This window comes from Colletotrichum paranaense (genome assembly GCF_030867605.1).
Source record: "Colletotrichum paranaense strain IMI 384185 chromosome Unknown Scaffold_2.1, whole genome shotgun sequence".
NCBI classification, from domain to species: domain Eukaryota; kingdom Fungi; phylum Ascomycota; class Sordariomycetes; order Glomerellales; family Glomerellaceae; genus Colletotrichum; species Colletotrichum paranaense.
In genome coordinates, this window is record NW_026848960.1 from 1,306,841 (window position 1) to 1,333,706 (window position 26,866).

Genomic DNA, 26,866 nt, shown 5'->3' on the forward strand with positions numbered 1-26,866 from the left:
GGAAGAATGAAGGACGATGGGGACGAAAACCGATGAACCTGTAACAAATACAGCTTAGCACAGAGCCCAGATCGCACGGCAAAGGATACGGGAGGATGGTGATCGATCGCGAACCTGTGGGACCCTGGCAGGGCTGTTTCTGGTGTTGAGGTGGCCTCGTGGAGACGATCGGCTATCGCTTCATCAGGAACAATCGACACGGGCCGGGTTCGTGTAGTTTTGGTTCAGCAATCCGAAGAAGTGGTTGCGAGGGGGCAAGCAACGTGGGCGAGGAAGAGGGTGAGAGAGAGAGAGATATGGCGCAGGTTCGATCGAAGGGCTTAGCGTTTGGCGTTGCTTGAATTGGGACGACAAGGGCGGCGTTGATGTGTTGCTTGCAGTCTTGCAGTACGGTGCAACGGCGACTACAGCATGTGGCTTCTATCTCGAGTCTGGCGTTCGTGTGAAGGCGAATGGAGCAATTTGGTATCCGTAATTTTTCTCGCAGGGAAATTCGGCCGGCCTAGGAGAGCAGAAGAGGGTCGGCAGAGGAGGAGGGGGTCGGTGGGTTGGGTGGTTGGACTGGGGGATAAGGGACGGGGTATCAACAATGAATATGATTGCAGGCAAAAGGCGAAAAGAAAGCGACAAAGTTGTTCAAGGGTCGTATCGTGGTTCGGGGGACCCAAGCGGTATGTTCCTAGTTATTCCCTCTGTGATGGTCGTGTATCAGATCAGGGCGACGGATGGCGGGTTCAACGGCTGACTACTGCTGCTTTGGGCAGACGGACAGACAGATGAATCAAGGGAGGAATTGACAGATGGCGGGAAGGGGGAGGAGGTGAGGAAAAAAAAGTCATGAGAGACACCAAACGGTCCTTGACTACCTACGTTGGGCTACGTTTAGATGTGAAGAATTTCCTGGCATGAGCGACAACGAACAATGAACATTGAGCATTGGGACGCGCAGCCGTGTGGTGCATTGAGCAGTAAGGTACATACCACAAGCCCAGACCAACGGAAAGCAAGAGCCCCTGAAGCACACAGCAGGGACAGCCAGGAAAGGGAAGGCACCTCCCAATTGTTGTGTGTGCCTGCACGGAGTATGTGCCTGAGCCTTGCTGTGAGTGGCTGGTGGAGAGCATTGGGGAGAATTGACTTGGGCTGGGCTAAAGCTGGACTGCACTCTGATTGGTCAGATGAGGCTCAAAGAGCACGAGGTGTGGTGGGTCTATCAGGGTCTGCACGGATCACTCATCAATCAAGAGGGGACCTGGAACGGGGGAGGAACGACTGTGGAATCAGGAAGGAATGCAATGAAATAATCCGAGGCTGTATATACACCGCAGTACCTTACACTCGCATGAATAGATTCAATTACCTTAGTAGTGTATGTATGTATATACATTACTTAAGTATTCGCACGGCTACTAGTCACTGCAAAATGGCATTACTTGATGCAGATACCAATTCATCTTCGAGACAAGCACGGAAAGTCCAATGTCTTCTCATTGTCGCGACCCAAACTAGAGGCACAAAACATGTTTCATTTCATTCAATGACATGACGTCCCCATGCAACCCCATCGGGACCATCCCGCAAGAGCACCTCGTGTGGTTTGCCTTCAATAAAGCTAAGACCAAAGATCATTAGACAAAGACCAGACCGGAAGAAGAGGATTGCGATCGCGGCGACTGGGGTTCCCATCAAGTCAAGAGCGGAGGCTCAGCGACTCGATTGGAATCTCTTTTTGGAAGCGACTGTCATTTAAATTCTGCGCAAAGCATTCCCATCACAAGCAGGGTATGTCCCATCTCGTCTCAAACCGGTTCGAGCAACAGCGACACCCGAACGCCTGAGAAACTCCCGTCGTTCAATTAACTCAATCCGCCCAACCTTTATGCCACAATGGACGCAGCCTCCATGTCTTGAACCCTGGACCCTATTTAAACCTCAGCTGAGGGTGGAAAAGAAAACAACAACATGAGCACGGACAAAGACTGAGAGACATATGATCGCATGGCCTCATTCTGCCACTCTGTGCTGCCGCCTGCGTCCCTTATCGAATAGCTATGCCATGATGGAAGTACCAGTAGCAGTCGCAGTAGTGAAATAGTCAGTGCATGTCCGTACATGTACCTTTACATGTGACCGCTGCAGCCCTCAACGCCCGTCCATTGTCCTGGGCAGCAGCTACCACTTCATCTCATCACGCTTGGCCGCTAACCAGCGCCGAGAGAATAAGGCCGTTGCCTCTCTTTCTCTCCTCTTTCGATTTCTTTCAGCATCTTAGCTGACGGTTTTTACAGGGACCAGCCGAGCGATTGTTGTGCCCGCCCGTCGACTCGGTCGTGGCTTGCGATGCAATGCATTTCATTGTCCCTTGCCCCGTTTGGGAAGATGCTAGTCCGCGACTCGAGGTTAGTGGCGCAGGAACGTTCTCATGTATCTGTCCTAGGTAAGAGACGCATACCGGTACAGGATTGCGGAAGTATCTCTCCTCTGCTTTCTCAAACTATCAAACAGGTGGATCCATTCAATTATCAAAAAAAGCTTGTGGTTGGTCGCGGCCGTGCCATTCTATAGTCCGGGCGTCGACTTGCGTCTGCACTAGACTCGAAAAAGTCTGGTTCTCAGCTTCTTGTGCGTGTCTTTGTGTACGTACCGCATCTGAAGTCCCCGGGGCCCCTCCTTCCCGCGACCAACTCATCGTCTTTCCTCTCGGGCATTGTGGCCTCGACCATGTCCCTCCTGCCTTCGACCGCAGGTTGGTTCCTGCATTTCATGCCGTCCGCGAACTGCAGGCGCCTGCCCTGGCCGCACCCGCGCCTCACTTTGTCATCAGATGAACACCACGCAACGCACCTCTCAAGTTTCCTCGCCTTATGTACTTAATCAACTGCCTCATGCATCGTGAATGGGATTTCCCTCTTGCATCAGAAGCTCCAACTTCAGCCTCTTCTCCTTGTCAGACTTGACATCCATGGCGGCGTTGCCCCGTCTGGCTCATGCCCCCACGCCTTGGCCCCCAAGTGTCATCTCGCACGCGCCAGCGCAAAGTGTTTGCGTCTCCATTGACCACTCATTTTGAGACACCGACATCTTCGAGAGTTCCATCCACAAATCCTACCCAACGACTGACCATGGTGTCACGCTCGGGCCCTCTGAGATACACCATTTGCGTCTGATTCTGTGCTAAGGAGTAGAAGCATGCAAGCACTTTGTGCGTTGTCAAGAGTTGTTGCTTTTACCATCAGGAGGAAGCATCTTACCCGTTCCATTCTTCAGCAGTACTGATGCCCAAACAGGTGCCATCTTTCTTTCTCTCTCTCCGGGCCCCATGCTCCTCGGCGGTGCCAAATTCGCTCCAAATCTACAGCAACTCTTTACTCACGAACATGCCCTGGGAGTCCACGTGCAACGTAGCAATCGATGCTAGAATTCACTTCGACACCCGCGCAAGATCCAGAGTCGTTCAAAGCGCAGACATCCTAGGGACTTACAACACCGTCGCGCTATTGATGACACGGACGAAAGCCACGACGTCTGCCGCCGATAGCCCCGGATGTGGCTGAAAAGCTGGAGCGTTCAGGCCTTCCGCCCGGAGCGCCGAAATGAGACAGATTCCGGACCCACCCTACCATCACCGATCGGGATCAAGACTAGAGCCTCTACTGCCTTCTGGACCAGGCTATCCAACATCTCTGGCGGCTCTCGGACACTTCCCGCCCAACTAAGATGTACATCCATCGCATATACCGAGGCTACACCAATAGTCATCATCGTTCTCGGAGTAGACCGTTTTCCATCAACATGAGAGCAAGGGAACGGCATTTCCGATCGCCCAGCAAAGCCAAGTGCGGTTTGATATCAGTCGATGCCTCTCAAGCCACTCTCGGCTCGAGCCGAACACGTGGCGCTGATGATACCGGACTTTTGTGTCTAGACGAGATATCCCCGTGGCAGTCTTCTTCAACGGATCGACGCGGGGATTTTACACTATCGATTACTCCATCAGTTCTAACTCGCCTAGGGACCGCACGACAACGCTGCCTGCTAATATACGAGTGATCAGAGTTCTCATGGAGTTTCCTAGGAGTGCCACATCGAGCCACATAGTGGCGGGGCCACGGGCTCAGGTGATCATTAGTTCGCTCGGCTCTCATCCTCGATATCATCGAAGCCCGGGGATGCATTTCCTTACACTATGCGAAGTTATTGACTACCTCACCTGACTGCGAGAGCGAAGAGTTGGCGAGCGGAACTCATGTTCGCACTTAACACTCTAGTCACTAGATGATCCAATCAAAGACCATTTTAAGTATCTACCTGCGTATCGATTTCGAACCGTCTCACAGCCTGTGTCGGCCATCTTAGGCTCAGATATGTATCTGTTCGCCACTTGACAAAAGCAGAGCCTTCCGGTCGGGCATTCCAAGCAAGAGAACGTTCAGACAATCTGCGCCGCTGTATGATGGATCACTTCCACCCCAATATCGACAATTCCTGGACAGTATGAGATGGCATCGATCATCTTCTCCGGAGTCCAGTCGATGGTCTCGTGATGGTCTCGTGATGGTCTCGTGATGGCCTCATTACCATGTATACCTGATATCAGATTTTCAGCCTTGTGGTGGTTCTTTCCGGCTTTTCGGGTACAACAGATCGATCTTGACGGGGTCTGGCTTCAAGCAGATCACACGGCAACGCGATACTCGGGCTATGCACCAAGCTCGCGCTCATTTCAGTATGGTGATTTTGAGCCAAACAACACGATCCAATACGAGATTGTAAGCAAATTGCCTATCGAGATGGCGGCACCGGCCGACAAGGACAACCGCAGAGGTTCTGAATTCTGAGACTTGCAGTTACAAGATCTGCTCTGATGGGGATCATTGAAGTGCGAATTCCCGAACGTTTTTACTCTTCCTTCAAGTTAATGAGATCTGCATAGACTCGGTCACGGCCTACGCGTTTACCCTCATGAGGTTGCGACGATGTTGAAGACATTTCAGCCAGCCAAAGGCTACTCCCGGTGATCCCAAAAGCTCTTCCACTGTCGTTTGAGATTCGTTGATCCCTGCTCAGTGACAATCATATTACTGGACGGTCGTCTTTGGCACTAAACATGGTAGTCACCAAACATGGACTACGCAGTCGTGGTGCCCGGAATGAAAGTTCATTGTTTCAGCCGACGAGCTGACAATGAAGACTCCCTTCACCAAGGATAAATAGACCATCGTGGGGGACAGACGCTCTGTCGTTGGTCGATTCTTCCCCCGCGGTCTGACGAGGCCGCAACGGTTGCCTCACTGAATACCTGCGACGTGAGGGACTGCTGGACCAACCAGGCGGAAGCCTCAAGGTTACTCCAACAGAATGCCCAAGATAGACATAAAGAAGAGACGGCCTGATTATCAACGAATGTCCGCAATATATCTATACTTGCGCCATTCGTCACCTTCTCTGACGGCAATGAAAAACTACTTCATCAGCATGTGCTGGGTCGTCAGACTCTCCGTTGCCATCGATCTCACACCTGCCAGGGGATGTTCAACCTGCTCCGCCGTGACCACGTCACATGTCAGATGCTGAAGGTCTGGACAGTTCGCACTTCCGTCGCCAGCAGTGCTGTTCGTTGGTGTCATGCGGCGCCGAAGCACTTACAGAGTGTTCCGTCCCAATTGCTTCATCACAAATCCAGCAGTGAAGCGCCACAGAAGTGGTTCGGATGGTGCTGTGCTGCTCTGCACAAGTGGCACATGTCCTGAGTCCTCGGCCGGACGGAGTCGGCATGGAAATTTTTTTACGCATGTCGGCGCCGAGGAACGGAGGTTTTAGTTACCGATGCCGGGTCAATGGTTCGAGGGCTCAATAGTCCGGAGGGGGCGGAACGGAGCGGGCAAGCTCTCCGACCTGCCAGGATTCCTGAACAGGTATAGCTGGATGGCAAGTGCCCGCAAGAGCCGGCCGGGATTGGGCATTTCGCCGACGGTCCAACAGTCGAAATTTCAAACACCATGCTGGCTTACTGGTGGTTCGGTACCCGCCCAGCAGACGTCGCGAACTATGGCCTTCGGTAGCATCCGGTGACGATCTGCAGGGCTGAACGAGTATCCGTATGGGATAGAAGGAATACGCGGGATGGCCGGGTTCGTCGCATAAACGCGGAAATGACAAACCAGCGTGAACGTGCCCAATCCGGACTAGGTGAAGTCGCCGAACGACGTTGGCTGATATTTTGCACCGAGACTTGGGGTAGGTTGAATATCGTTTTGCTCGGTGAGGTTGATAAACACCATCATTGGCGTCAACTGCTCAGATGTCACGAAAAGCCCCGGCTAGAGATATCTGCCTTAGTGCAAAGAAGCTTTGCTAGGCGACCAAGGTCAGCGAGGCAGTACGACCTTATCAACCATCACAAAGCTTTTTTCCCTTCCCTTGTCAGTCTCGCTAGGAAATCGCCGAGCAAAGGATGGCCCGACTACGGGGTCGGCGATGGCGGATTTTGATGATGTATGCCAAGACAAAATGTCGAGCTCGCATTGAAGGGCGGGTGCGCCGGCCCCTCCCATCATCAATGAAGCCACCCTCCCGCAGAAGCATGCCACCGACCATTGAAATTAAAGTCAGGTTGTCGAGAATTTTCATCAGTGATCTAAAGCAGACTGAGCATGGCGGCGGCCTCTCCTTGGACGCCGACACCCCGTTGGAAGCGTGGGAAGCCCAGGGGAGGACGATTGGGATTCGGCCAACAGGCCTGTTACCACCTGTGTCACCCATCCACCGCTTTTGTGTCCATCTGTGATCTGCCAGCCAGTCTCTCCAGCGTTGGTCGACAGTGCTGGCGACTTAGTGACATGCAAGACGTTCCTTATCTAAGGTGCGGAGACGTACGAAAAGGCATACGCAACCTGCAAATTCAGCCATGGTGGAGGTCGCGTGTTTGTCAAACGAGTCCGGTAATGAACGTCTCCCAAGAATACATTGGAAATGGAAACCCCAACACGCAAGCCGCTGGGGGGGGGGGGGACGGTCATCCTCCATGGGAGCGGAGCGGAATTCTAGCGGCGGCACGCAGCAGAAGAGCCAATTTCATGACAAGGGAGATCTCTACGGCGTATGGATACACAGTACCGGTAATCGACAAAATTTGCGACCTCTGTGCTGGGTTTTTTGTCTTTCTCTTCCCGCCGTTGGACACGAGGGAGGAAAATGCCTGCAAGCGGTGGGCTGTGAACGGACCCGTCTCCACGAACTCAAGAAGGACAAGACGGCTCTGTCGGATGTCGCGGATGCAGACCACTCCACCATGTTGCCCGATCCCCTGTCTGATTGGCCGGCTGTCAGCTTACGGTGTCGTGTGCCTCGTCGCATGCCCTCCGTCATCTTCGATCCCTCCCCGACGCCCACCTTCCCCCTTAGCGGACGCGCGCCTGATTGATAACAGAGCCGCGTTTCCTAAGCGGACGTCGGAGCACATGTTCCCCCTGAAGGGAGTACAAAGTACGCAGTCGAGGCAAAGCCGCAAAAGCATGAAACCACAGCGAACCTCCAGAGAAGCTAGAGAGCACGGAGGGGGAACACAAGGGAGAGTAGTAGGGAACGGACCTGGGCTTCGAAGCATGACGGAACGGTTGAAGCGCAGGAAGAAAGAGACTTTGTTTCGCGGTTGGACGTGCTTGACAGAACAAACTACCTACGTCAGGTAGCCAAGCTCGGAACATGCAGAGCTAAGAGCATAACCGCACCGCAACGGCGAGCTGCCCACGACTTGAAGGGAGCACGCGACATTTCGTCTGTTGTCTTCTCTCTCTCACTCTGCTGCTCCCTCCCGAGTCCACAGCCCTCGCTATTGTCTCATCCCAAGCCGTTGGCGACCGACAACACACCCAGGCTAGAGTCTGAAAGGACATTCTCTGGGTGCAAATTGAATTCCCGGGTGCGCCCACACACCAACCAAGCCAAGCAGAAGCTCTCATCTCACACAGGGCGAAAGAAAGACGCAGCACACAAAAAGGAAGATGTAACCCTTGGCGCTCGCGGCACTTGGCGGGCGATTCGTCCACGTCAGGGATCCCAGCCCGTCCGCCCCAACAGCCCACAATCCGCTATTGGCTACAGATCGGAATTCCGTGTCATGGACAGGGTTGGTCACGGGCAGCAGAGCCTTTCCCACCATCCACAATCCACTTTGGGGCCATTGCGAGAGGGACCAGGGCGGGTTCGAATTCGACATGCGGTGCGCGGCTTGAGCTTGAGTTCCTCACTTTCCTCCCCAGCACCTCGGAGCCATGCGGAGCCCGCTGATGTGGACTGTGGCGGGTGGTGGGAGTGCGAACTTTGCGAGCAAGGACGAGGAGGGCGAAGACAGCCTAGGAGGATGCGCAAAGCATGGCATGGGCTGCTGGATTCGCTACCTTACCTTTACGCAAAGTGCAAAGGCCACCAACCCGGTAACTCTGTATACGGTCGGTCAAGGTCCAGCTTGGTGGGTTGTGCCGAGCCTGGGCTTTCTGCTCAAAGTGTGCCGAAAGTCCATGTTCTATCTATTACGGTATTATTAACAGATCCATCTGATCCATGCTGCGTGATGAACGTCGCTACCTCGAGCTCCCCCGTTTGTTGTTGATTACCTTTCGACCTTCCCGCTCGACAGGTCTACCTTCTTCTTAATCTTGACTACTCCTCCTTTGCTCACTTGTCCGTACTCCGTACACTACTCAATTTAGATCTTCATCAGGAAATCCCCGGTAGTTCAGGAGACATTCAAACTTGGCCCCCTTTGACACGGACAATCTTAAACTCACATCCCCGACCTTCCGGTCGCCTCTCTCATTGGGCCTTGGCCCAGCACACACCGGTGGACTGAGTCTGTCAGATCCATCCCACCCGCACGCATCCAGCCTTCGGGACCTGTGGCCCTTGCCGAACCTCCCGCGCCCTCAAATACCACACGGCAGCAGTCACAACTGGAGTAGCCAAGTTTCTCCAGTCTCCTCAAACCTCTTTCACTAATCGCCGTCTCCATCGTCGGCTGTTTATTCCGTCATCAGTCACTCAGTCACTCAGTCACACGAGGCAAGAAAGAAAAGATACAAGAAGGAAACATGGGTATCGGTGCCGTGGCAGAGCCCTTGGTGGTCATCACCCTTTTATTTGGAGGAACGTGGTTCAACCGCAACATTGGCGACACCAACGCCTACGATAACCTGGGATGGAAGGGAGCCGGTCTCGATGATGCCGAGCACAAGCGATCTGACGAGCGCCGTTCCGGCAACTCGACCCCAGACTCTGAAGAGTCCCTTCTCTCCCTCGGCGCCTGGAGCTCATCATCAACGTTGACACCGCAAGAAGAGCCGCCGCGACGCTCTCGCAGGATCAAGTTCTTTGGATACCAGCGCATCGTCACGACACCAAACACCAGAGTATACAAGGACAGACTTCTCAGCCGCGTCCTCCGCAAGTTCCCCTTCTTGGTCGAGGCATGGTACTGGGCCCTGATTTACTGGGTAAGCAGGAAACTCCTGATGCCGCCCTTCCAGCAATTATGTTTGGACCGTTCTAACACCATCAAAATATAGGTCTACCAAGTCGGCCGCGCCTTCACCGCGCTCACCCTCAACGAGGGAACCGTCGACGTGGCGCGCAAGCACGCACTCCAGCTCATCCACCTCGAGCAGCGCCTCCACGTCTTCATTGAGGTGCCCGTCCAGCAGTACTTTTTGCAGATGCCCACCGTGATGCACTGGATCAACCGCATCTACTCCTTTATCCACATCCCGGGCACAATCCTCTTCCTCGTCATCCTCTACTTCATCACCACCACCCGCAAGCGCCGCGCCGTCTCCGCCAAGCTCGGCGGCAACGAGAACATTCGCTGGAACTCGGCCGGTCCCGCCCTGTACGAGGCCCGCCGACGCACCATGGCCACCTGCAACCTGCTTGCCTTTGTCGTCTTCACCCTCTGGCCCTGTATGCCCCCTCGTCTCTTGAGCGATCCCAACTACAACGGTCCCGATGCCGGTGAGGCCAAGAGCTTTGGCTTCGTGGATACCGTGCACAGCTCTACCGGCGAGAGCAGCGTCTGGACGACGAACAAGTTTTGCAACCAGTATGGTGAGTTTTGGACCCCCAAATCACGATTGCAGCCCCAATATTGAAATCCTTACTGACAAACGCAACAACAGCCGCCATGCCCTCCCTGCACTTCGGCTACTCCCTCCTCATCGGCCTCACCGTCGCGACCCTCCCCCTCCCCTCGATCCGCTCGCGGCCCTGGAAGCGCTTCGCCATCGTCGCCGTCGGCATGGCCTACCCGGCCCTGATCCTCACCGCCATCGTCGCGACCGCCAACCACTTTGTCCTCGACGCCGTTGCCGGCGCCATCGTCTGCGGTCTCGCCTGGAACTGCAACGGCGTGCTGCTTAACCTGCTCGTTGTCGAGGATTACTTCCTTCGTCTCTTGCGCATCCACAAGCCTGTCAACTGGACCGATCCCGAGGCGACGATTGATACCAATGAGTGGAAGCCCAGCACGGTTCTTGATGAGATCTAAAAGCTACGAAATTTTAATGCTTCTCTCTTTTGGTTGCAAACGGCGCATTATGCTTTTGATGGGGGAGGGATGGATCAGAAAATCTTTTGTAATGGCTTATGGCTTGGATCGTATTCTTCATGCGTTACCCTTTGCATTGAGAGACAACAGGTCAAGAAAGAGAGGTTTTTGCGGGCATGTATGTGTGTGGATAGTACAAGTTCTCGCATGATGTGGCGAGCATTTTGGGTTCAAGTGGCGGAGTTCCGTGGGCTCTTTTTACTGTCTTTTTTTAACGCAACAACGCGAAACCATCCCTATTCAGACAAGGTGGATGACTTGCCATAAATTTAAGTAACGGTCTTGATACGAACACAAGAGCAAAAATATAAGCTCATATAATGGAATTACCTTATGAAAAATCCCACTTCTCTCCCTTCATGTTGTAGATTCGGCAGCAAACATTTTCTCATGAAGACATTCTGGCGGCTGTCTGCTCCGAGGAAAAGTTTACTCTTACATTAGATTGCCGAGGTCTTTGCCCTGCCGAGCCGGCAATGGAATGCATTCAAGACATTTTCCTTTGCGTTGCTCGGTCTTTTTTTGGTCTTGAGTGTTTGTTCGCTTTGACAGGTTGGTTCGCACGGATATGACAACCGAGCGAACGTTTACGCAGCAAAGACGCCTTTGTTTCCGGGGGCGGCAAGAACCTTATTTCGGGGCGTGTGTCGATGTCATGCCGGTTGGGATTTAAACATGTGGCTGGGTTTGAAGTTTCAGCAATCCGTGTGGGTGGTGGTAGTGGTGTTTTGTCCCGTTCAGACTTGAGACGACGTTCTCCAAGAAAGCTGGTGTGAGAGGCGATTCCCAGCCTGGGAAAGCGAGGTTAAGAGAGGGAATATTGGTTTGATGTAGGAATAAGCAGGTAGTACCAACAAAGTAACCGAAAAAGCCTAAATCCTACAAAGCTCGGACTGCCATGTAGTGTGTTGATCAGCTTCAAGGGGAGGAGAGGAGTCCCAGAGGTCTGGGTGTTGAAATAAGATTCTGGGGGGCATGCAAGGTCAGCATTTTGCAGTTCCCGTGTCCCAGCTGTCCCAGGATTAAGGAAGCGACCTTGACAGCGGAAAATGACAGTCTTCGATTGGCGTTCCGTTCCTCCACACCCCAACCGTGCCAGCCTAGCCCTTGGGGGCTTGTTCTTGGGGCGGGAATGATGGCCACATGGCGGTGCCGTTTGATCCGAGTGTTTGCGGCGGGCGGGGCGGACGGGCTATGGAGTACACGGGACTCCACTACCGCCCGGAGCGTTGGAGTGTACGGAGTGGAAGTGATGCTGAGTTGGACCCACTCTGGATGCCGCGGGCGCCGGGTTCCCGTGGAGGAAGTGCGGTGTTTTGATTACCCCGCCGCGACTCCCTCATCTGATCCTCTACCCGCCTCTCTACGGCTCGGGGGATTATTTTAGCTTGCGGTCTTTAGCTCCGTTGTTGAGCGTCACCCGGGGGCCGTGATCGGATTCGCCGCCCGTCATATGGCGCCGGCCCTCCCCTTAATTATGTGGCCCTGGCCGGTTTGGTGACATTCGGGGGCTTGGCGAGCGAGACGATGCTGGGCGTTCGAGGACAGATGCCCCGAAAATTGTTGCTGACCGGGGCGAGATGCGATCAACCAGAAACGTGACCCAAGCCTTTGCCTCCCCACGCTCCCCGGACCACAACTAGATGAACTGGGGAGCAGCTTCGATGTGAGATGGGGGACTATCATTGCTGAAAGAAGTCCGTTGCAACGTCGTTATATTTTTCCGCCTTGGCGGTGCATGATGCAGTGCATCATCGAGCTCCCTCCCCTCCTTTTTACCCCCTCGCTGATTCCACCAACAGGTCTTGCGATATTCCTCCATTGAGAAGTGTTTTTGAACCCTGACTTCTTGCAGGGTCTTTCTCTGTCCAACTAGAGGGCTCAATTCGACGTTGTCAAGGCGCAGTTGCTTGCATGTGCCATGCACTGCGGATGTTTATCGGCGCACCGGAAATTGGGGGACGACTGAAGTCGTCATGAAGGCCTCCAGAATTTGTCCATGGTGCGGTTGTACGCTGCGGACTGCGGTCAAGGATGGGTGATGGTTATGGCGTTACCAAGAGGTATATAGGCAAGCAAGCCCATACTAGTGATTCCAACACATCTGGTCCTCCTACCCAGCGTTCATCTCGTACATTGGAGGTTCACTGCTAGACCCCCTGGGCTTCTTTCAAACTCCTCTCATCCTCCATAGCACCCAAGATGCGCGCCTCCGCTTCCCTCTTAGCCCTCGCCGGCACCCTCGCCCTAGCCCAAACCCCCTCCCGCCCCTACTCAACTTGGCTCGCCTCGTCCTTCGTCGCCCGCAAAGCCCCCATCGACGCAGGCTACGGCCCGGCTGTTCTCTACGAAGGCATCGCCCGCGCCGCCGCCGCCGCCTCCAACGCGACCCTTCTCCGCGCCGCCGAGACCGCCGTCTCCTCCCTCGTCTCCGATGCCGGTGTCCTCGACGGCTGGGACCCGGAGTGGTACTCCCTCGACGACATCCGCATCGGAAACAACCTCCTCTGGTTCTACCAGCGCAACACTACGGCGGGAGCAAAGTACAAGATCGCGGCGGACGGGCTGCGGCAACAGTTGAACCGGTGGCCGCGGACGCCTAGCGGCGGGTTCTGGCACCGCGCGCCGATTTACGAGGATCAGATGTGGCTGGACGGGATCTACATGGCCGATTCGTTTTATGCGACCTATGTCTCGCTGTTTGAGAAGGGGAATACCACGGCGTGGGGGGAGATTGCGCTGCAGTTTGATCTGATTGAGGAGCATACCCGGAACCACACGACAAACTTGCTTGTGCACGGGTACGACGAGGCAAAGGACGCCGTCTGGGCGGATCCCGTGACGGGAGCGAGCCCGTTGGTGTGGAACCGTGCCGTCGGGTGGTATTTCATGGCGCTCATTGATACGCTGCAAGTGTATCCCAAGAACCTTCCAGGTTACGCGCGGCTGCAGAAGTACTTTGTCACACTTGCGGACGGGCTGGCACGGAGCCAGGATGCGTCGGGAGGGTGGTGGCTTATCATGAACGAGGGGTACCAGACGCGCAAGGGCAACTACCTCGAGTCGAGCGCCGCGGCCATGTTTGCTTACGGACTGCTGCGTGGTGTTCGGGAGGGGTTCCTCGAGGCCAAGTACAAGGATGTTGGGCTCAAGGCGTATAAGGCCCTTGTGAGGGACTTTATTCGGGATGATAAAAATGGGCTCATTAGCTTCACGGGCACGGTGCAGGTTGGGAGTCTGAACTCGAACGCGAGTTTTGAGGTAAGTTGCTATTGTTATTACGCTGAACCCGCATCTCGAGAGTTGCTTTGCTAATTGGAGTTTCTAGTACTACACCAGCATCCCTATCGTCGAGAACGATCACCGTGGTAGCGGGTCTTTCATGTTTGCCGCTATTGAGGCTGAGCTGGCCAAGTAGACACTGGACCGAGGAAAGATCATAGACCCGAGCCCTAGAACAGAAATAAAGCTTCCATATATGGCTTTACAGCTCCAGCCTAGCTTCGTGTCAATGCCCTTGTGTGACAGTGAAGACCTGGCTAGGCCACTACAAAGCCTTATGCGGCGAAGTGCCATCCTGTCTATCTATACGGTGTCCAGAGGGCTCCTCTCTCTAAGTCTTTGTCCATATCGATACAACAGAAGAGGGATCGGAACCATGGCCAAACTGACAAAACCAAGTACCGAATTGCCCCACCCTAGGCCAAGGTTTCTGTATAGACTCGGTCCAACCAGGGGAAGAAACCCACCTATAAGACAGCGAGCCGATACAACGCAAGCATACGAGGAGGATGCATAGGGCCCAGAGGCGTCAATCAAGTAAGCCTGAGAAGACGCGTTGATCCCAACCTGAGCAAAGCCAAACGGCGCCAAACTGATCAAGGGGACGATCCAATGCGTCCTCGAATACGTTGACCACCCATACCAGAAAAACGTGACGGGGATGAATAGGGCTGGAATGAAGGCGGTGACCAGTCTCATCTCTGGCTGGTACAGGCCGCCATTCTTCTTTGCGAGGCGTGCGGCGATGAGGTCTGAGGTTCTGGCGAAGAGAAGGAGACCGATTAAACTTCCGAAGCCGAGGCCTAGGTAGGCGAGTCCAGCTGTCTCGAGGGGCCAGCCGTAGACTTCTTGGAAGAAAGAGGACGTGGATGTGAGGAGGATGTATAAGAGAGCTGAGATGAAGCCCGTCATGATGCAAAACACCGGGACCAGAGGTGAGCGGAACAGCATCTTCCAGGGGCGGCGGAGTGCTTGGCCCAGTGTCTGAGGATTCTTCTTGGACGAGGTTCCGACCTGGTTGTCGTAGAAGCTCAGCAAGTCCGTCCTCCCCGTCTCCTTTCCAATCCGCAATGCCTTCCGACGCAAGATAATGTGCGCATTTGTCTCTGGCGTAAAAAGGTTCATGAGGACCGTCACAATGGCAGATGCGATAAGAAGCGTCCAGAAGATCCAGCGCCAGCCTGCGCGTTGCGTGATGATGCCCCCGAACAAGGGCCCGAGCACGGGTCCGAATAGAGAACCCGTCGTGATGACTGCGTTTGGTACCCCGCGTTGGTGGACATCATAGAGGTCTGCTAGCATTCCGCCTGCGACGGAGAAGCATGCCGAGGCGCCGAAGCCTGAAATTGTGCGGAAGGCGAGGAGGCACCCGATGTTGGGGGACAGGGCGCTGCCGACGTGGGTGAGGGTGTAGAAGATGTTGGCGTAATAGAATACTGGGCGTCGACCGTAGAATTCGCTGAGCGGTGAAAGAAGAAGAGGACCGACCTTTAAGAAGGACTGATAAGCACATGTATTGTAATGTTTGAGTCGTGATTGTAGTTGTTCATACTCACAAGGTAGCCAAAGACGTAGATAGTTGTGACCATTGAAGATACTGTCGATGAATCATTGTGAAACTCAGAGTCAATGCTTGAAGCAGCTGGTGCGATGACTGAGGACGTCAAGAAACTATTAGGAGAATGGCATCAGGTATTTGTTTTATACGCTTCAGCATCTAGGCGAGACTGCGAACCTGAGCACTATCATGCAGCTAAGCAGAGCCAGGATGGTAGATTTCCTCGTTGACGGGAAGTTTCTGCGTCACATCAGTATCATTGAATATCAGATCCAGACATAGAGTTTCTGACTTATTGTCATATAGTTCTCACCTTGGGTTTTGGGTGTCATGCTGGTCATCCCATGCTACCACCCCCGTGTCAAGATCAGACACAGGATCGGACCCGGCAAGATCGTTGGGCGAATTGACGTCAACAGCACCCATTTCATAGATCAGGGGTAGAATGTACTTGAACAGTTGATAGGAAAGGCTCAAAGGGCAAGTTAATTGCTCATTCTCAGAATCTCCTTAAAATACTCTACTTCGTCAACACTTAGACTAGGTTCGCCCGATCGGCCGATCGGCCAAAATGGGGCACGCGGGGAAACCTCGGGAGGCGCACCGAACCGCAAACGCCATCATCATCTTTCCATTTAGCATGACTCTAGCTCATGATTCAATTTACCGAATTCATCTTACCGACTACAAGCTCTCTTCTCACAACTTCCTGGATCTCATTGGACCAGACCTGCGATGAGTGATCAAAGACGTCTGGGACCACGAGACCGTCCTTCTTGCAAGCCCTGTCGTGATCGCAAAGTCCGCTGCAATCGGGGCCTCCCTTGTTCGCAGTGCACTCGCTTACAGCTCTCATGTGTGTTCGAGGCCAGAACGAGAAGAGCCCCCGTAAATGCCAGATCAGTCAAGTCCTCTTCGCCATGCGATGCGAACGTACCAGCGTTTTGCGAAACTGCTGTAGTTCATCAAGTAACTGAGTCATCGTCACAACCTCCTCCAGAGCAGACGATACAACCGACGAACCAGGAAGTTCTTGACCGACTTGCTCGAGTTGAAGGGGTCTTATCCAATCTTGTCTCCTCTCTTCGTAATGGGGCCCCGGTGCAAGACCCGTGTAGACAGAGCAAGCCTGGGACGGACTCCGGTCCGGCTCCACCGATCCTGCCATCACAAGAAGTCCTTGTCGGAGACGGGGAGAGAGGAAACTTTGTAGATGATTCAGTATTTGTCGGCTTATTTCTTGGGGTAATGGCTCGAGCAACTTCTAGTCTTGAGAAAACATATTGATATCTCCTAGGACCCGCCTCGACAGCGACCCATAGCCGGCACGAAGACTAGAGATCCCAGACCCAGCGCAACAACTCAACATATATCTCCCCACTATGGCATAGCTGCCACGGATGTCTTTGGATCTGACCCGGAGACCGTCTCAGTACCTCCTCACGTCCTTACCAGGCTATGGATCGTCTATCTACAAAACGTTGATCCCTTGATCAAAATACTCCACATACCCACGATCCAGCCAGTGATGCTTGGTGTCGCAGCCAAACCTCAAGGAGCAGACAACATCACACAGGCTCTTCTTTATACCACTGCCTTTGCGGCAACGACCAGTATGTCTAGCACCGAGGTTGTAACCCAACTAGGTATTGAAAGGCTAGTCCTCTTGCGCCACTTTATGCGGGAAATAGATGGCGCATTCACGAGGGCTCAGTTCTTACTTTATCCAAACGTGCAGGGGTTGAAGGCTCTGGCAATCTACTTGGTACGGCAATTTGGATTCCACTAATACATTACCCATTGCTGATCACGCATACACAGACTGCACTAAGAACCTTCGACACCGGCCGAACCATCTGGACGCTCACCGGCCTCGCTATCAGAATAGCAGAATCCCTCGGCGTACACGAAGACGGCTTCCGTCTCGGCCTGGGCCCCTTTGAGACGGAAATGCGTTGTCGTCTCTGGTGGCATCTCACCGCCCTAGACGCCACGGCGCCCGAGAGCCACGGATTCAACAACACAATGGCCGACCGCGGCAAAATCTTTCGCTTGCCGCTAAATGTGAATGATACCGAGCTATGGCCCCAGATGGACGAGGCCCCTGCCGGAAGAGACGAATGGACCGAGACGACCTTTTCCATCATGAACCTCGACCTCTGCCGCAACCTACGCCACGCCGTCTCCGCTGTTGGAGCTGCGGACGAGCAAACGAGGGAGGCCAAGATCCAGCAGACGGAGTCCTCCATGGCCCATCGCTGGCTCCGGTTCGCACCGAAGAATAGTGACCTATATCGTGCTGCGGAGTCTTTGCTTCGGATATCCGTAGCCAAAGCGCGCTTCATCTTGATGCTCCAAGCCTGGCTCTCGGCGCCAATGCAACAAGAACGCAGGTACCGGTACCTGCCCCATTCCCTGTTCATCACTGCCATCGAATTGCTCGAGCAAGGGTACCTGCTTCAATCAGGAAGGCTTTTCCCCGGCTACGCCTGGTTCTATCAGCAGCATCCGCAATTATACGCCCTGTTCCTCACGCTCCGCACGCTCGTCGATTCGCCTGAACGAGGGGAGGCAGAGCGCGCTTGGCTTGCAGTGGATAACTACATCGCTTGCCTCGCTGACTTCGAAGAAGCGAATGAGCGGAGGGGGAAGAAGAGTTGCGTGTGGGCGGCTATGGGGCCGTTGCGAGACCGGGCGAGAGAGTCGACTCGACAGCGCGAAACCGCCGAGGAGACGTCAATACTGGTAGCAGCGTCCCCAAAGATGCCATCTGGGGAGAATTTTGGCACTGGACTATCACAACCGTGGAATGCAATCGCGCTTGAGCCGCTGGCGTTTGATAACATTCTTACATGGCATGATTTCTCAGATCTATTTGATGTCATTTGAGATCGAGGGATAGACAATCTGACAATTCCCTTGCCAGCTTTGCTAGGTACATTGAAATAGATTGCTCCTTGGATCTTATGCGGTTGAAAGCAAACGAGTCTAGAAATGAAACATGAAACGGAATTTCTTCCATCCAATTTTCTTCACCGGTTCGAGTTTGCCAAGAAAGCCTAGAAGCAAATAGGCTGAGTGTCCTCGGTCAGAGAAGCAGGTCTAATTACTCAAGAGTAGGTGAGTTAAGGATTTTCTTCGGACCAAGGCGTAGATTCGAGTGACGATCAACCCGCGTCCTTGTCTCAGGGTTTAACTTCGTAAACCCTATTTAGGTAGGTAACATAGTAGGAAGCTTCCTGGCTCCAGGCTTCCGCCGAAGATCGGTCATGAATAACGGGCCCAACGCTTCTCAAGCAGATTGTGCAGCTTGATGGTGTTGACAGATACGTGTGTGTTTTATTAGTGGTCGGCATGATCTTGTTCATGATTTCGAACATGGGCTATTCACTCCGTGGCCAAGCCCGACTGGCGCTAAGCCTAAGTTTGGGAAAGGATACCGATAGGATGCGGATATCTTTCGCGAAACCTAGAATTCAAGCGTTGCGAGCCTACGATGTGGATTGTTGCCAAGTCATATAGTGCCTTTGACAAGTTTCCAATGATTCATGGCGCTCCACGAGCAATTGCCTTTCGAGCCTTTTGATTTGGTTGTTTGATAGCTGCCTGGTCGCCTCCATCGCCCAAAGCTTCCCAATGCGGTTAGGAACTAGCGAAAGCACAGTAAGCTGTGCCTTGGTAGCACCTTGCCATGTCGCCAGCTGAGAGAGAGCTGCATGGGCACCAGGGCAAAATCGCTTGATGCAGGCAAATGATTGGGTGAAAATGGTCCCATTACAGTATGCATTTTTATCGAAGGGGGGAAAGGAAAGCCGCTTAGCCCAACGCAATTAGTTTGAGATGTGGAACGCTGCACATATTCGTTAGTCGTCTTACACACCATCTTTCGTATTTCCAAGTAAAGAGAGCCGTACATCCTACTTGTGGAGAAAAATAAAACGTGGGTGGATCGGTGAAAACATGGTGGAGACCAACAATTTGAGTCCGAGGAGTTGGCGATGATGCCATTCAAACATGCTGGGTAATAAGCGAACACACCTGTTGTTCGTTCTCATGGAATCATGAGCTAGGTCCTGCACTTGTTCTGCTTGCTGATGTTATTGTGAATTAGGGCCTGAACGCTCATTGGTTACCAACATACTGTCCGGTGCATCGGTCTGTCGCCTATATATGGCTCTTACAGCGAAGATGTATGCAAGTACGAGCCTTCAACCGCATAGTATACCGGCCGTAAAATCACCGCCGCTGCATATCCCAGTGATTTTCACTTGAACATGTGGCCTACCTCTAAGGGATTAACGATACAATGTCTATCATCGACGGGTGTCTCCGCTCTGCTGAAGCGGCGCCAACGACGATCATGGGCCGCATATGCAGGTCGGCGTGGACAGCATGATCGTGACCAAGTCTAATTCATTGAAGTTTCTAACCAATAAAACATAAACAAATTTGCGATAGGACGAAAAGTACGAAGTGCCACTTGAGCCACTTTGCGCTGTGTTCGAGAATATCCAATTCAGGAACCCCTTTGTAACATGACTCTCATTGCCTGTTGCAAAATTCCTCCACTTCTTGAGCTTGTGTCTTTATCAATATTCTTGACAGAAGATCTTCCTTCCCACGCGAAGGTGCCGGAATGACATGCACTCAGGAACCGGTTGATCTACCAGTCCGAGACCGTCAGGCCGTCAGCAATTGGTAACCCGAAATGGAATATCTCACGACCCAATTTTGTCGGAAATTCCACGTTAGGCGCCACAGCATTCCCCGAAACGCAGGCACAGGGTCTCGCAAAGGTGAAGGGAGAAAACATGTCGTGCCACCCAATCATCCGTTCTGCACTTCTTTCGCACGTAATTAATGGGCGGCATGGGGGATCCGAAGAAACGCAGTCGTCCGCGTGGTCTGGACCTGCAGGCATTCAGGTAGGACAAATGCAGCAGTCTGCCCAACATCTGCGCGTACAAGCAGAAGAACGGTGTATATATCCCCAAGCACAGTCCACCTTTGTACGCAGTGCATGCCCTCTCGTTCGATATTACCAATCATTACCGTCAGAGAGGCGACGAATAATGAGAGGCTCATCCAAGCGCTGCTACTCTCCTTCTGACATGGAACTCGGCGACGGGTCTTAGCTGCTTGGGCTAGCCGAACCCCCGGGTCCACGGTCGATGCAACCCTCCACTATCTGATATCTGGCACCCTAGAAGTAATACTAGTGGAGAAGGTTCTCATTAGGATCAGGATGCATACCAAAGAGCTGGTTGTCCAAAATAAGTTCGGACGATCGGATAATGATGGGATTATATGGCAGGCGCTACCTACCACTCTTTTCCTCCTTCCATCCCATTAAGTAAGTAAGGGCCTGCCTGATTTTTATACACAAATTTCTGCCCCAGAGACACGCTGTACCTGGAGTATTCACAAACATCTCCGGACAGACAAGCCCTACCGCACTTATTCCTCTTACTACCTACTAAGCCAATTCCTCTTTTCCCCTTGTATTGTAACCACTTACCCAATCCAATCGAGACTGGACTTCACCCAACACCAATATTCCGATATTGGGATATTGGAGGTGGCCAGCATGGAGAACATTCTCGACAGCCACCCCGAGTATGTATCGACTTCGCGGCTAGATGATCTGCGCGCTACTGAGTATGGCTACCTCGACGAGCAGGACCACGTCTACCTCGACTTCACAGGCGCAGGACTCGCCGCCCGATCCCAGATCCGAGCCCACGAGACTCGACTCCAGCAAACTCTTTGCGGCAACCCGCACTCTATCAATCCGACGAGTCAGTCCGCTACTCACCTCGTCGAGCAGGCACGAACCCGCGTCCTATCCTACCTCAATGCCTCCCCGGAAGAGTACACTGCAATCTTCACTCCAAACGCAACAGGCGCCGCGCGGCTCGTTGCGGAATCATACCCCTTCACGAGACGAACCAGACTGGTTCTCACGTCCGACAACCACAACTCCGTCAACGGCCTCCGAGAATTCGCACGCCGAAAACACACACGAACCACTTACGTTCCAGTCCGCGCACCGGAGCTGAGGATAGACCCGTCTGACCTCATGTCAGCACTAAACCTTCGCAGAGGTGGCTTATTCGGCTCAGCTGCAGCTGCAGCTGCGAAACTAGCTCTGACCCCACGAACCACCAACAACGACGCGGTCAACACCAAATCCAAAAAGAGAGGTCTATTTGCGTACCCTGCCCAAAGTAATTTCAGCGGCGTCCGTCATCCACTGTCATGGATCAGCGTCGCGCAGAAGCAAGGGTATGACGTGCTCCTCGATGCGGCGGCGTATCTGCCGACCTCCAGACTCGATTTGTCCGCAGGATCCGGTGTCCAACCGGAGTTTGTCATCGCGAGCTGGTACAAGCTATTTGGCTACCCGACCGGCGTTGGCTGTCTGATTGTACGACGCGATGCTCTGGCGAAGCTTGCCACCTCACGACCTTGGTTTTCAGGTGGAACCATCACAGCGGCATCGGTTGGAATTCCGTGGCACGTCATGGCGCCAGATGAGGCTGCCTTTGAGGATGGAACGGTCAACTTCTTGTCAATACCGGATGTTACTGTTGGGCTGGACTGGCTGGAAGGCATTGGCATGCCATTGATTGACACTAGGGTCAGGTGTCTCACCGGCTGGTGTCTCGATCGTTTACGGAATCTCGAACACAGTGACGGGTCGCCCATGGTCAGGATATACGGCCCGACGGATATGAAGCTGAGAGGTGGAACGATTTGCTTCAACTTGTTGGACATTGGTGGAAGGGTCGTCGACGAGAGACTGGTTGCTAAGGAAGCCTCTGTCGAAAACATATCACTACGGACGGGCTGCTTTTGTAACCCTGGCGCTGGAGAAGCTGCCTTTGGTCTGGACAAGAGGGCTTTGTTACCGCTCAACGACATCCAGAGTGACTCTCTGGACGACTACGTCAGGCTTTTGGCACCTGTGGGTGCCGTACGGATCTCGTTTGGGTTCATGACGACGACAAAGGACGTGGATCGCTTGCTGGACTTTGTGAAAAGGAGATACACCGACAGGCTGACAACAGCTAACGGCCTTCCGCCACACGAACACTGTTGAACATGATTATTACCTCAATAAACCACGTTTTGTTCAATAACAAACTCACTTGATTGCATTCCAGTACACGGCCCGAGTGCATCTACCTTACTATGGGGCTCACCTAGGAATTGCCGCTATTGGCGTAAGCAGCAGCCATGAATCATCAATCAGAGCACACTGAAACCGTAAGAGCTTCGAAAAAGAAGCTACGTGGGTAACTTCAATTTTATGTTGTTCATTCCCTTAGATCGAAGCAGAATGTACTTAGCTTTTATATAGTTCATGATTCGCGATAACAGAGCCAAATCTACAAAACTTGACGCGACTAGGTAAAACCTTTGCTCTTCGTTACTAGTATTCGCCGAGCTAATCTAAAGGATCTGCTCTAGTCCTTAGACTTCGGCTTCAATCCTCCGGCAGGCACCCTTCCTCTAACAGCAAAGCTTTGAAACTCACAACCATTCTCTGACAGCTCCTGACGAACTCTGGCATCGAGCGTGTCAAGTTGTTCGGGTGAGAATCCCTGAAGCTCTGGCAGGGCTGAGCCTGACGTTAGTCTACGCAAAGAAACCGGACGTGCGATTGGGAACTTACTCCGGGCCATGGCCACGATCATAGGACCAGCGCCAGCAGCGCCATTAATGCTAGCTTCTTTGAGCTCAGGCTTCGCCTTAGCACCAACCTTACATGCCAAGACATCGACCTGCACGTCCTCGAGACCGGCCGCTTCCATCCAGTCCTTCAAATTGGGACCAAAGTTCCCGCCCATCTTCTTGATGATCCAAATCTGCTCCAGCAGCTGGAAGAACTCGCGAGCGACTGTGCCTTCGCCCAACAGACTCTGGTCGCAGTCAAGCTCGACAAGCTCAACCCAACCCCCAGGCTTAGCCAACGCGCAGAGATTGGCAACAGCCTGTTCGAGGGCGAAGTTGCCGCAAAAGCCCAGCACCTGGCGCTGGTGGACAACATCAAATGATTCATGCCACTCGACAGGCCAGGCCTCGGTGATAGACTGTTTATAGAACTCGATGCCATCGGGTCGAGGATTGGGGAAGAGTGCTTCAACTAGGTCAGTACCAATGAAGGTTTGCTGTTCAGCGGCAGGTCCCGCTTGCTTCCGAAGGTCCTGCAGCCAGATGCCTAATCCGATGGTCAGCCATAACATGCAAAGCTGCATGTGGAAAAACTCATACCATCTGCCGTTGCGGAGTCCAAGACCCTGAGACCGGGCCTCTTCCAATCGATTGGAATGAAGGACAGCTTTCCACCGGCAGCATCTGTGTAGACGCGGTGGTTATCAGTCAAGCGGGAGATTTCTTCTTCCAGGCCACGTTTTTTAGCATCTGCCATGAGTTCGTCCATACCGGTGCCGTTGGCGATGCCGGCATCAAGCTCGACTTGGGGAGGGGCAGCGGTGTTTGTAGTAGCCATGTTGGTCGACGAAGCTGAGAATGAACTTGGGTTTTCAAAACGAGTTGTAAAGAGGAAGTGAGAATGTGGTGCGGAGCTGGGAGATGAACTCGCAACCTTTTCTGGTGATGTGTTGAGGCCATTACTTGATTATGTTTATCTCAATCATGTTTGTTTCGTCATGTCCCGTTGTCTAATCTTGGCGACTACAAAAGCTCCAAGAGTTTGTACCTCAGACAGGCTAATCCTCAAGTCCCTATTTCATTTCCTGCCAAGTCTAGTAAACATCAGGCAGCAGGCAATGTTCCTGTTAGCCACGGAGGATTCGCCAAGGTGAGACATTAGGACGTAACGATGTCGAAGTGGAACTATGCTGGTGTGAACTTACGGATAGTTGCATAAATGACGTTGAGGGACTTTGGAGATACCCCTTGACACTTCGCCCCGTCAATGGGATAGCTCTCATCATCCCCGCCACCACCCCTCTCTTATGCCCCGGTCCCGAAGGATCTCACTAGTCACTTGCAGACCATCTCTTGCCGCTCGGCATGAAGGATGGAATATCCCAGTCTGTAGATAGTACGACGCACCCCTCCCAAGATTGATTTTCCTCGTGGGGGCTTCGTAAAGAGTAGTGCGGGAACTTTTGACGACAGTCACCCTTTGTATCCATGGGTATCATCTCTCATGCAATCATCTGACGATATTTTCTCGGACATTGCTCCCTAGTCTTCCGTGCGAATTGTGTCATGGAACATCTATGCCTAAATCGAGGCGAATATTACGCCGAAAGCTTAAGCTCGGCGACCGCTGGCCCGACTCATTGCCTTGCAGAAGCTATTCTTGACTCCTTGGTTTAGCGGCCATATTCTTTCATGGATTTGAGTTGCGGTGGCATTATTCTTGAGCTTCCAGTCATTCTGAGCATTTTTGGTGCCCCAAAACACTTTTTGCACTCTGCGGTGAACAGCTTCCATGATGGACTTCACTTGGGATTCACTAAGCATATTCAAAGCTTTGGTGCTACTTCTACTGCACTATTCTATCGTTGTGGTGGTCTATCGCTTGTTTTTCTCACCGCTGAGAAACATTCCCGGCCCGAAACTTGCTGCAATAACATTTTTGTACGAATTCTATTACGATGCCATCTGTCGTGGGCGCTTTCTATGGAAAATCCAGGACTTGCATGCCAAGTATGGTCCCATAGTCAGGATCAACCCTCGCGAAGTTCATATCAACGACATCACATTTTACGACGAGATCTACGCCAGTGGACCACATCGACCTCGGAATAAGATTCGGTTCATGGCAACCCAGGATGAGAGCATGTTTGACACCTATAGCGCCGAAAGACATCGGATTCGCAGATCGGCGCTGTCTGGATCATTCTCTAAGCAGTCAATCCGTGCTCTGGAACCTCTCATCGTCCAGACTATCAATCAATTGGCTGGTAGAATGAGTGGCCTTGCTGATTCTGGGGCGGTCATGGACTTCAAAGAGCTCTATAGTGGCCTCACCATGGACGTCATCGGCCAGTATTGTTTCGGCGAGAGCATGGACAACCTCAAACAAGATAAGTTCGGCAAAGAGTTTCTCGACTTTTTCCATGAGATGCCGCAAGGTCACCCCATTGGCCGCATGTTTCCTTGGCTCTTCGACTTGATCCAGAAAATTCCCATCAGCGTCCTAGCAAAGATCGATCCTAAGCTTCAGCCTCTTGCAGACTATGACAAGAAGATCTCTGGGCAGATCACGGAGGTCCTTGCCAAAGACAAGCCTGATAAGATACGAACCGTGTTCCATGAGATGAGAGATAGCAAACAGCTGCCGGAGTCTGACAAGACTCTTGAGCGCTTTAAAGCCGAAGCGGCGATCTTCTTAGGTGCCGGCACGGAAACCACTGCCGCCGCCTTGACGGTCTTGAGCTATTTTCTCACGGAGAACCAGGCTATGCTTAAGACCCTCCGAGCTGAGCTCAAGTCTGTGAGCCCACCTTTCACTGTGGCAAAATTGGAGCCTCTCCCATATCTGGTCAGTTGTCATGTTCCACAATAGCGAGTAATTAAGTCGTTTCTTCTCTAACATGAAAGCCCAGACTGGTGTCATACAAGAGGGCATAAGACTTTCTTATGGAGTACCGGGTCGTCTTCCACGGTATGCTCCTACCGAAGACCTAATGTACTCTGGCTACAGGCTGCCGCGAGGTGTAAGTACAACACAGTCCAAACTTACTCGGTCTTATACTTATCAATCTTCGTAGACCGTTATGAGCTCTTCCTCATATCTTCTTCATACGAACAAAGCGCACTGGAACAACGCAGACCAATTCAACCCCCAGCGCTGGATCGATGATAAAACGAGGCTCACGCGCAATTTCGTGCCTTTTGCGCGTGGCAGCCGGCAATGTATTGGTATGAACCTTGCCTATGCCGAGCTGTATCTCACTGTTGCCACGATCTTCTCTCGGTTCGACTTCGAACTTTATCAGACTACACGGCGTGACGTTGAGCTTGCGCATGACTTTTTTGTCGGGATGCCTCCACTAGATTCGCAAGGGATAAGAGCTCGCGTCTTCGAGCAACTGTAATTGAACGGAAGGAAACACCCGGAAGCTCGCCTACGAGATACCGTAGTAATTCAAAGTCCGTGACAAAGCCTTTCGGTATCCCCAACCATCCAGTTACAGAGTTGTCAACGCATTGCTCTACTACAAATGCAATAGCCAATTCCCCGTGAAAAGGATGGAAAAACCCTGTAGATTAACTTGACGCATACTGATAATGTGTTGATCACATCTTGTGTGCCTTCGGGGCCTTTAGAATTCAAGACTCAATGAGATCACAGCATTCTACTCATGCTTGGCTCATGCTGTGATGTGGCAAAGCTATTTGATTGCTATGGATGACTCGAAGACCCCATCAATTTCAATGTTGGC

At 52.8% G+C, this 26,866-nt stretch overlaps 13 protein-coding genes across 13 annotated transcripts; 9 read left to right on the top strand and 4 right to left on the bottom strand.

The window, feature by feature from the left end:
* Nucleotides 1-2,345: 2,345 nt before the first annotated feature.
* CPAR01_02321 (uncharacterized protein) lies at nt 2,346-2,828 on the top strand (the record flags this gene model as incomplete). Its single annotated transcript, XM_060486609.1, has 2 exons — nt 2,346-2,437; nt 2,594-2,828. 2 exons carry the CDS (start codon nt 2,346-2,348, stop codon nt 2,826-2,828), a joined length of 327 nt encoding a protein of 108 aa, XP_060353937.1.
* Nucleotides 2,829-3,275: 447 nt separating this feature from the next.
* CPAR01_02322 (uncharacterized protein) lies at nt 3,276-3,554 on the top strand (the record flags this gene model as incomplete). Its single annotated transcript, XM_060486610.1, has 1 exon — nt 3,276-3,554. The coding sequence occupies one exon, from the start codon at nt 3,276-3,278 to the stop codon at nt 3,552-3,554; it is 279 nt and encodes a 92-aa protein (XP_060353938.1).
* Nucleotides 3,555-5,625: 2,071 nt separating this feature from the next.
* CPAR01_02323 (uncharacterized protein) lies at nt 5,626-5,820 on the top strand (the record flags this gene model as incomplete). Its single annotated transcript, XM_060486611.1, has 1 exon — nt 5,626-5,820. One exon carries the CDS (start codon nt 5,626-5,628, stop codon nt 5,818-5,820), a length of 195 nt encoding a protein of 64 aa, XP_060353939.1.
* A 612-nt stretch (nt 5,821-6,432) lies between these two features.
* CPAR01_02324 (uncharacterized protein) lies at nt 6,433-6,762 on the bottom strand (the record flags this gene model as incomplete). The annotated part of the gene is made up of 1 exon (XM_060486612.1): nt 6,433-6,762. The coding sequence occupies one exon, from the start codon at nt 6,760-6,762 to the stop codon at nt 6,433-6,435; it is 330 nt and encodes a 109-aa protein (XP_060353940.1).
* Nucleotides 6,763-7,024: 262 nt separating this feature from the next.
* CPAR01_02325 (uncharacterized protein) lies at nt 7,025-7,423 on the top strand (the record flags this gene model as incomplete). The annotated part of the gene is made up of 1 exon (XM_060486613.1): nt 7,025-7,423. One exon carries the CDS (start codon nt 7,025-7,027, stop codon nt 7,421-7,423), a length of 399 nt encoding a protein of 132 aa, XP_060353941.1.
* Nucleotides 7,424-8,273: 850 nt separating this feature from the next.
* CPAR01_02326 (uncharacterized protein) lies at nt 8,274-10,537 on the top strand (the record flags this gene model as incomplete). The annotated part of the gene is made up of 4 exons (XM_060486614.1): nt 8,274-8,470; nt 8,975-9,491; nt 9,564-10,098; nt 10,170-10,537. 4 exons carry the CDS (start codon nt 8,274-8,276, stop codon nt 10,535-10,537), a joined length of 1,617 nt encoding a protein of 538 aa, XP_060353942.1.
* Nucleotides 10,538-12,799: 2,262 nt separating this feature from the next.
* Nucleotides 12,800-14,015, top strand: CPAR01_02327 (cell wall glycosyl hydrolase YteR; the record flags this gene model as incomplete). Its single annotated transcript, XM_060486615.1, has 2 exons — nt 12,800-13,858; nt 13,926-14,015. The coding sequence occupies 2 exons, from the start codon at nt 12,800-12,802 to the stop codon at nt 14,013-14,015; spliced, it is 1,149 nt and encodes a 382-aa protein (XP_060353943.1).
* A 167-nt stretch (nt 14,016-14,182) lies between these two features.
* Nucleotides 14,183-15,863, bottom strand: CPAR01_02328 (major facilitator superfamily transporter; the record flags this gene model as incomplete). Its single annotated transcript, XM_060486616.1, has 4 exons — nt 14,183-15,379; nt 15,436-15,550; nt 15,615-15,677; nt 15,751-15,863. 4 exons carry the CDS (start codon nt 15,861-15,863, stop codon nt 14,183-14,185), a joined length of 1,488 nt encoding a protein of 495 aa, XP_060353944.1.
* A 109-nt stretch (nt 15,864-15,972) lies between these two features.
* On the bottom strand, nt 15,973-16,293 carry CPAR01_02329 (uncharacterized protein; the record flags this gene model as incomplete). Its single annotated transcript, XM_060486617.1, has 2 exons — nt 15,973-16,083; nt 16,141-16,293. 2 exons carry the CDS (start codon nt 16,291-16,293, stop codon nt 15,973-15,975), a joined length of 264 nt encoding a protein of 87 aa, XP_060353945.1.
* Nucleotides 16,294-16,965: 672 nt separating this feature from the next.
* CPAR01_02330 (uncharacterized protein) lies at nt 16,966-18,326 on the top strand (the record flags this gene model as incomplete). Its single annotated transcript, XM_060486618.1, has 2 exons — nt 16,966-17,202; nt 17,259-18,326. 2 exons carry the CDS (start codon nt 16,966-16,968, stop codon nt 18,324-18,326), a joined length of 1,305 nt encoding a protein of 434 aa, XP_060353946.1.
* Nucleotides 18,327-21,024: 2,698 nt separating this feature from the next.
* Nucleotides 21,025-22,539, top strand: CPAR01_02331 (aminotransferase class-V; the record flags this gene model as incomplete). Its single annotated transcript, XM_060486619.1, has 1 exon — nt 21,025-22,539. One exon carries the CDS (start codon nt 21,025-21,027, stop codon nt 22,537-22,539), a length of 1,515 nt encoding a protein of 504 aa, XP_060353947.1.
* Nucleotides 22,540-22,906: 367 nt separating this feature from the next.
* Nucleotides 22,907-23,952, bottom strand: CPAR01_02332 (uncharacterized protein; the record flags this gene model as incomplete). Its single annotated transcript, XM_060486620.1, has 3 exons — nt 22,907-23,061; nt 23,116-23,661; nt 23,715-23,952. The coding sequence occupies 3 exons, from the start codon at nt 23,950-23,952 to the stop codon at nt 22,907-22,909; spliced, it is 939 nt and encodes a 312-aa protein (XP_060353948.1).
* A 957-nt stretch (nt 23,953-24,909) lies between these two features.
* Nucleotides 24,910-26,518, top strand: CPAR01_02333 (uncharacterized protein; the record flags this gene model as incomplete). Its single annotated transcript, XM_060486621.1, has 3 exons — nt 24,910-25,962; nt 26,027-26,137; nt 26,192-26,518. 3 exons carry the CDS (start codon nt 24,910-24,912, stop codon nt 26,516-26,518), a joined length of 1,491 nt encoding a protein of 496 aa, XP_060353949.1.
* Between the last annotated feature and the right edge of the window lie 348 nt (nt 26,519-26,866).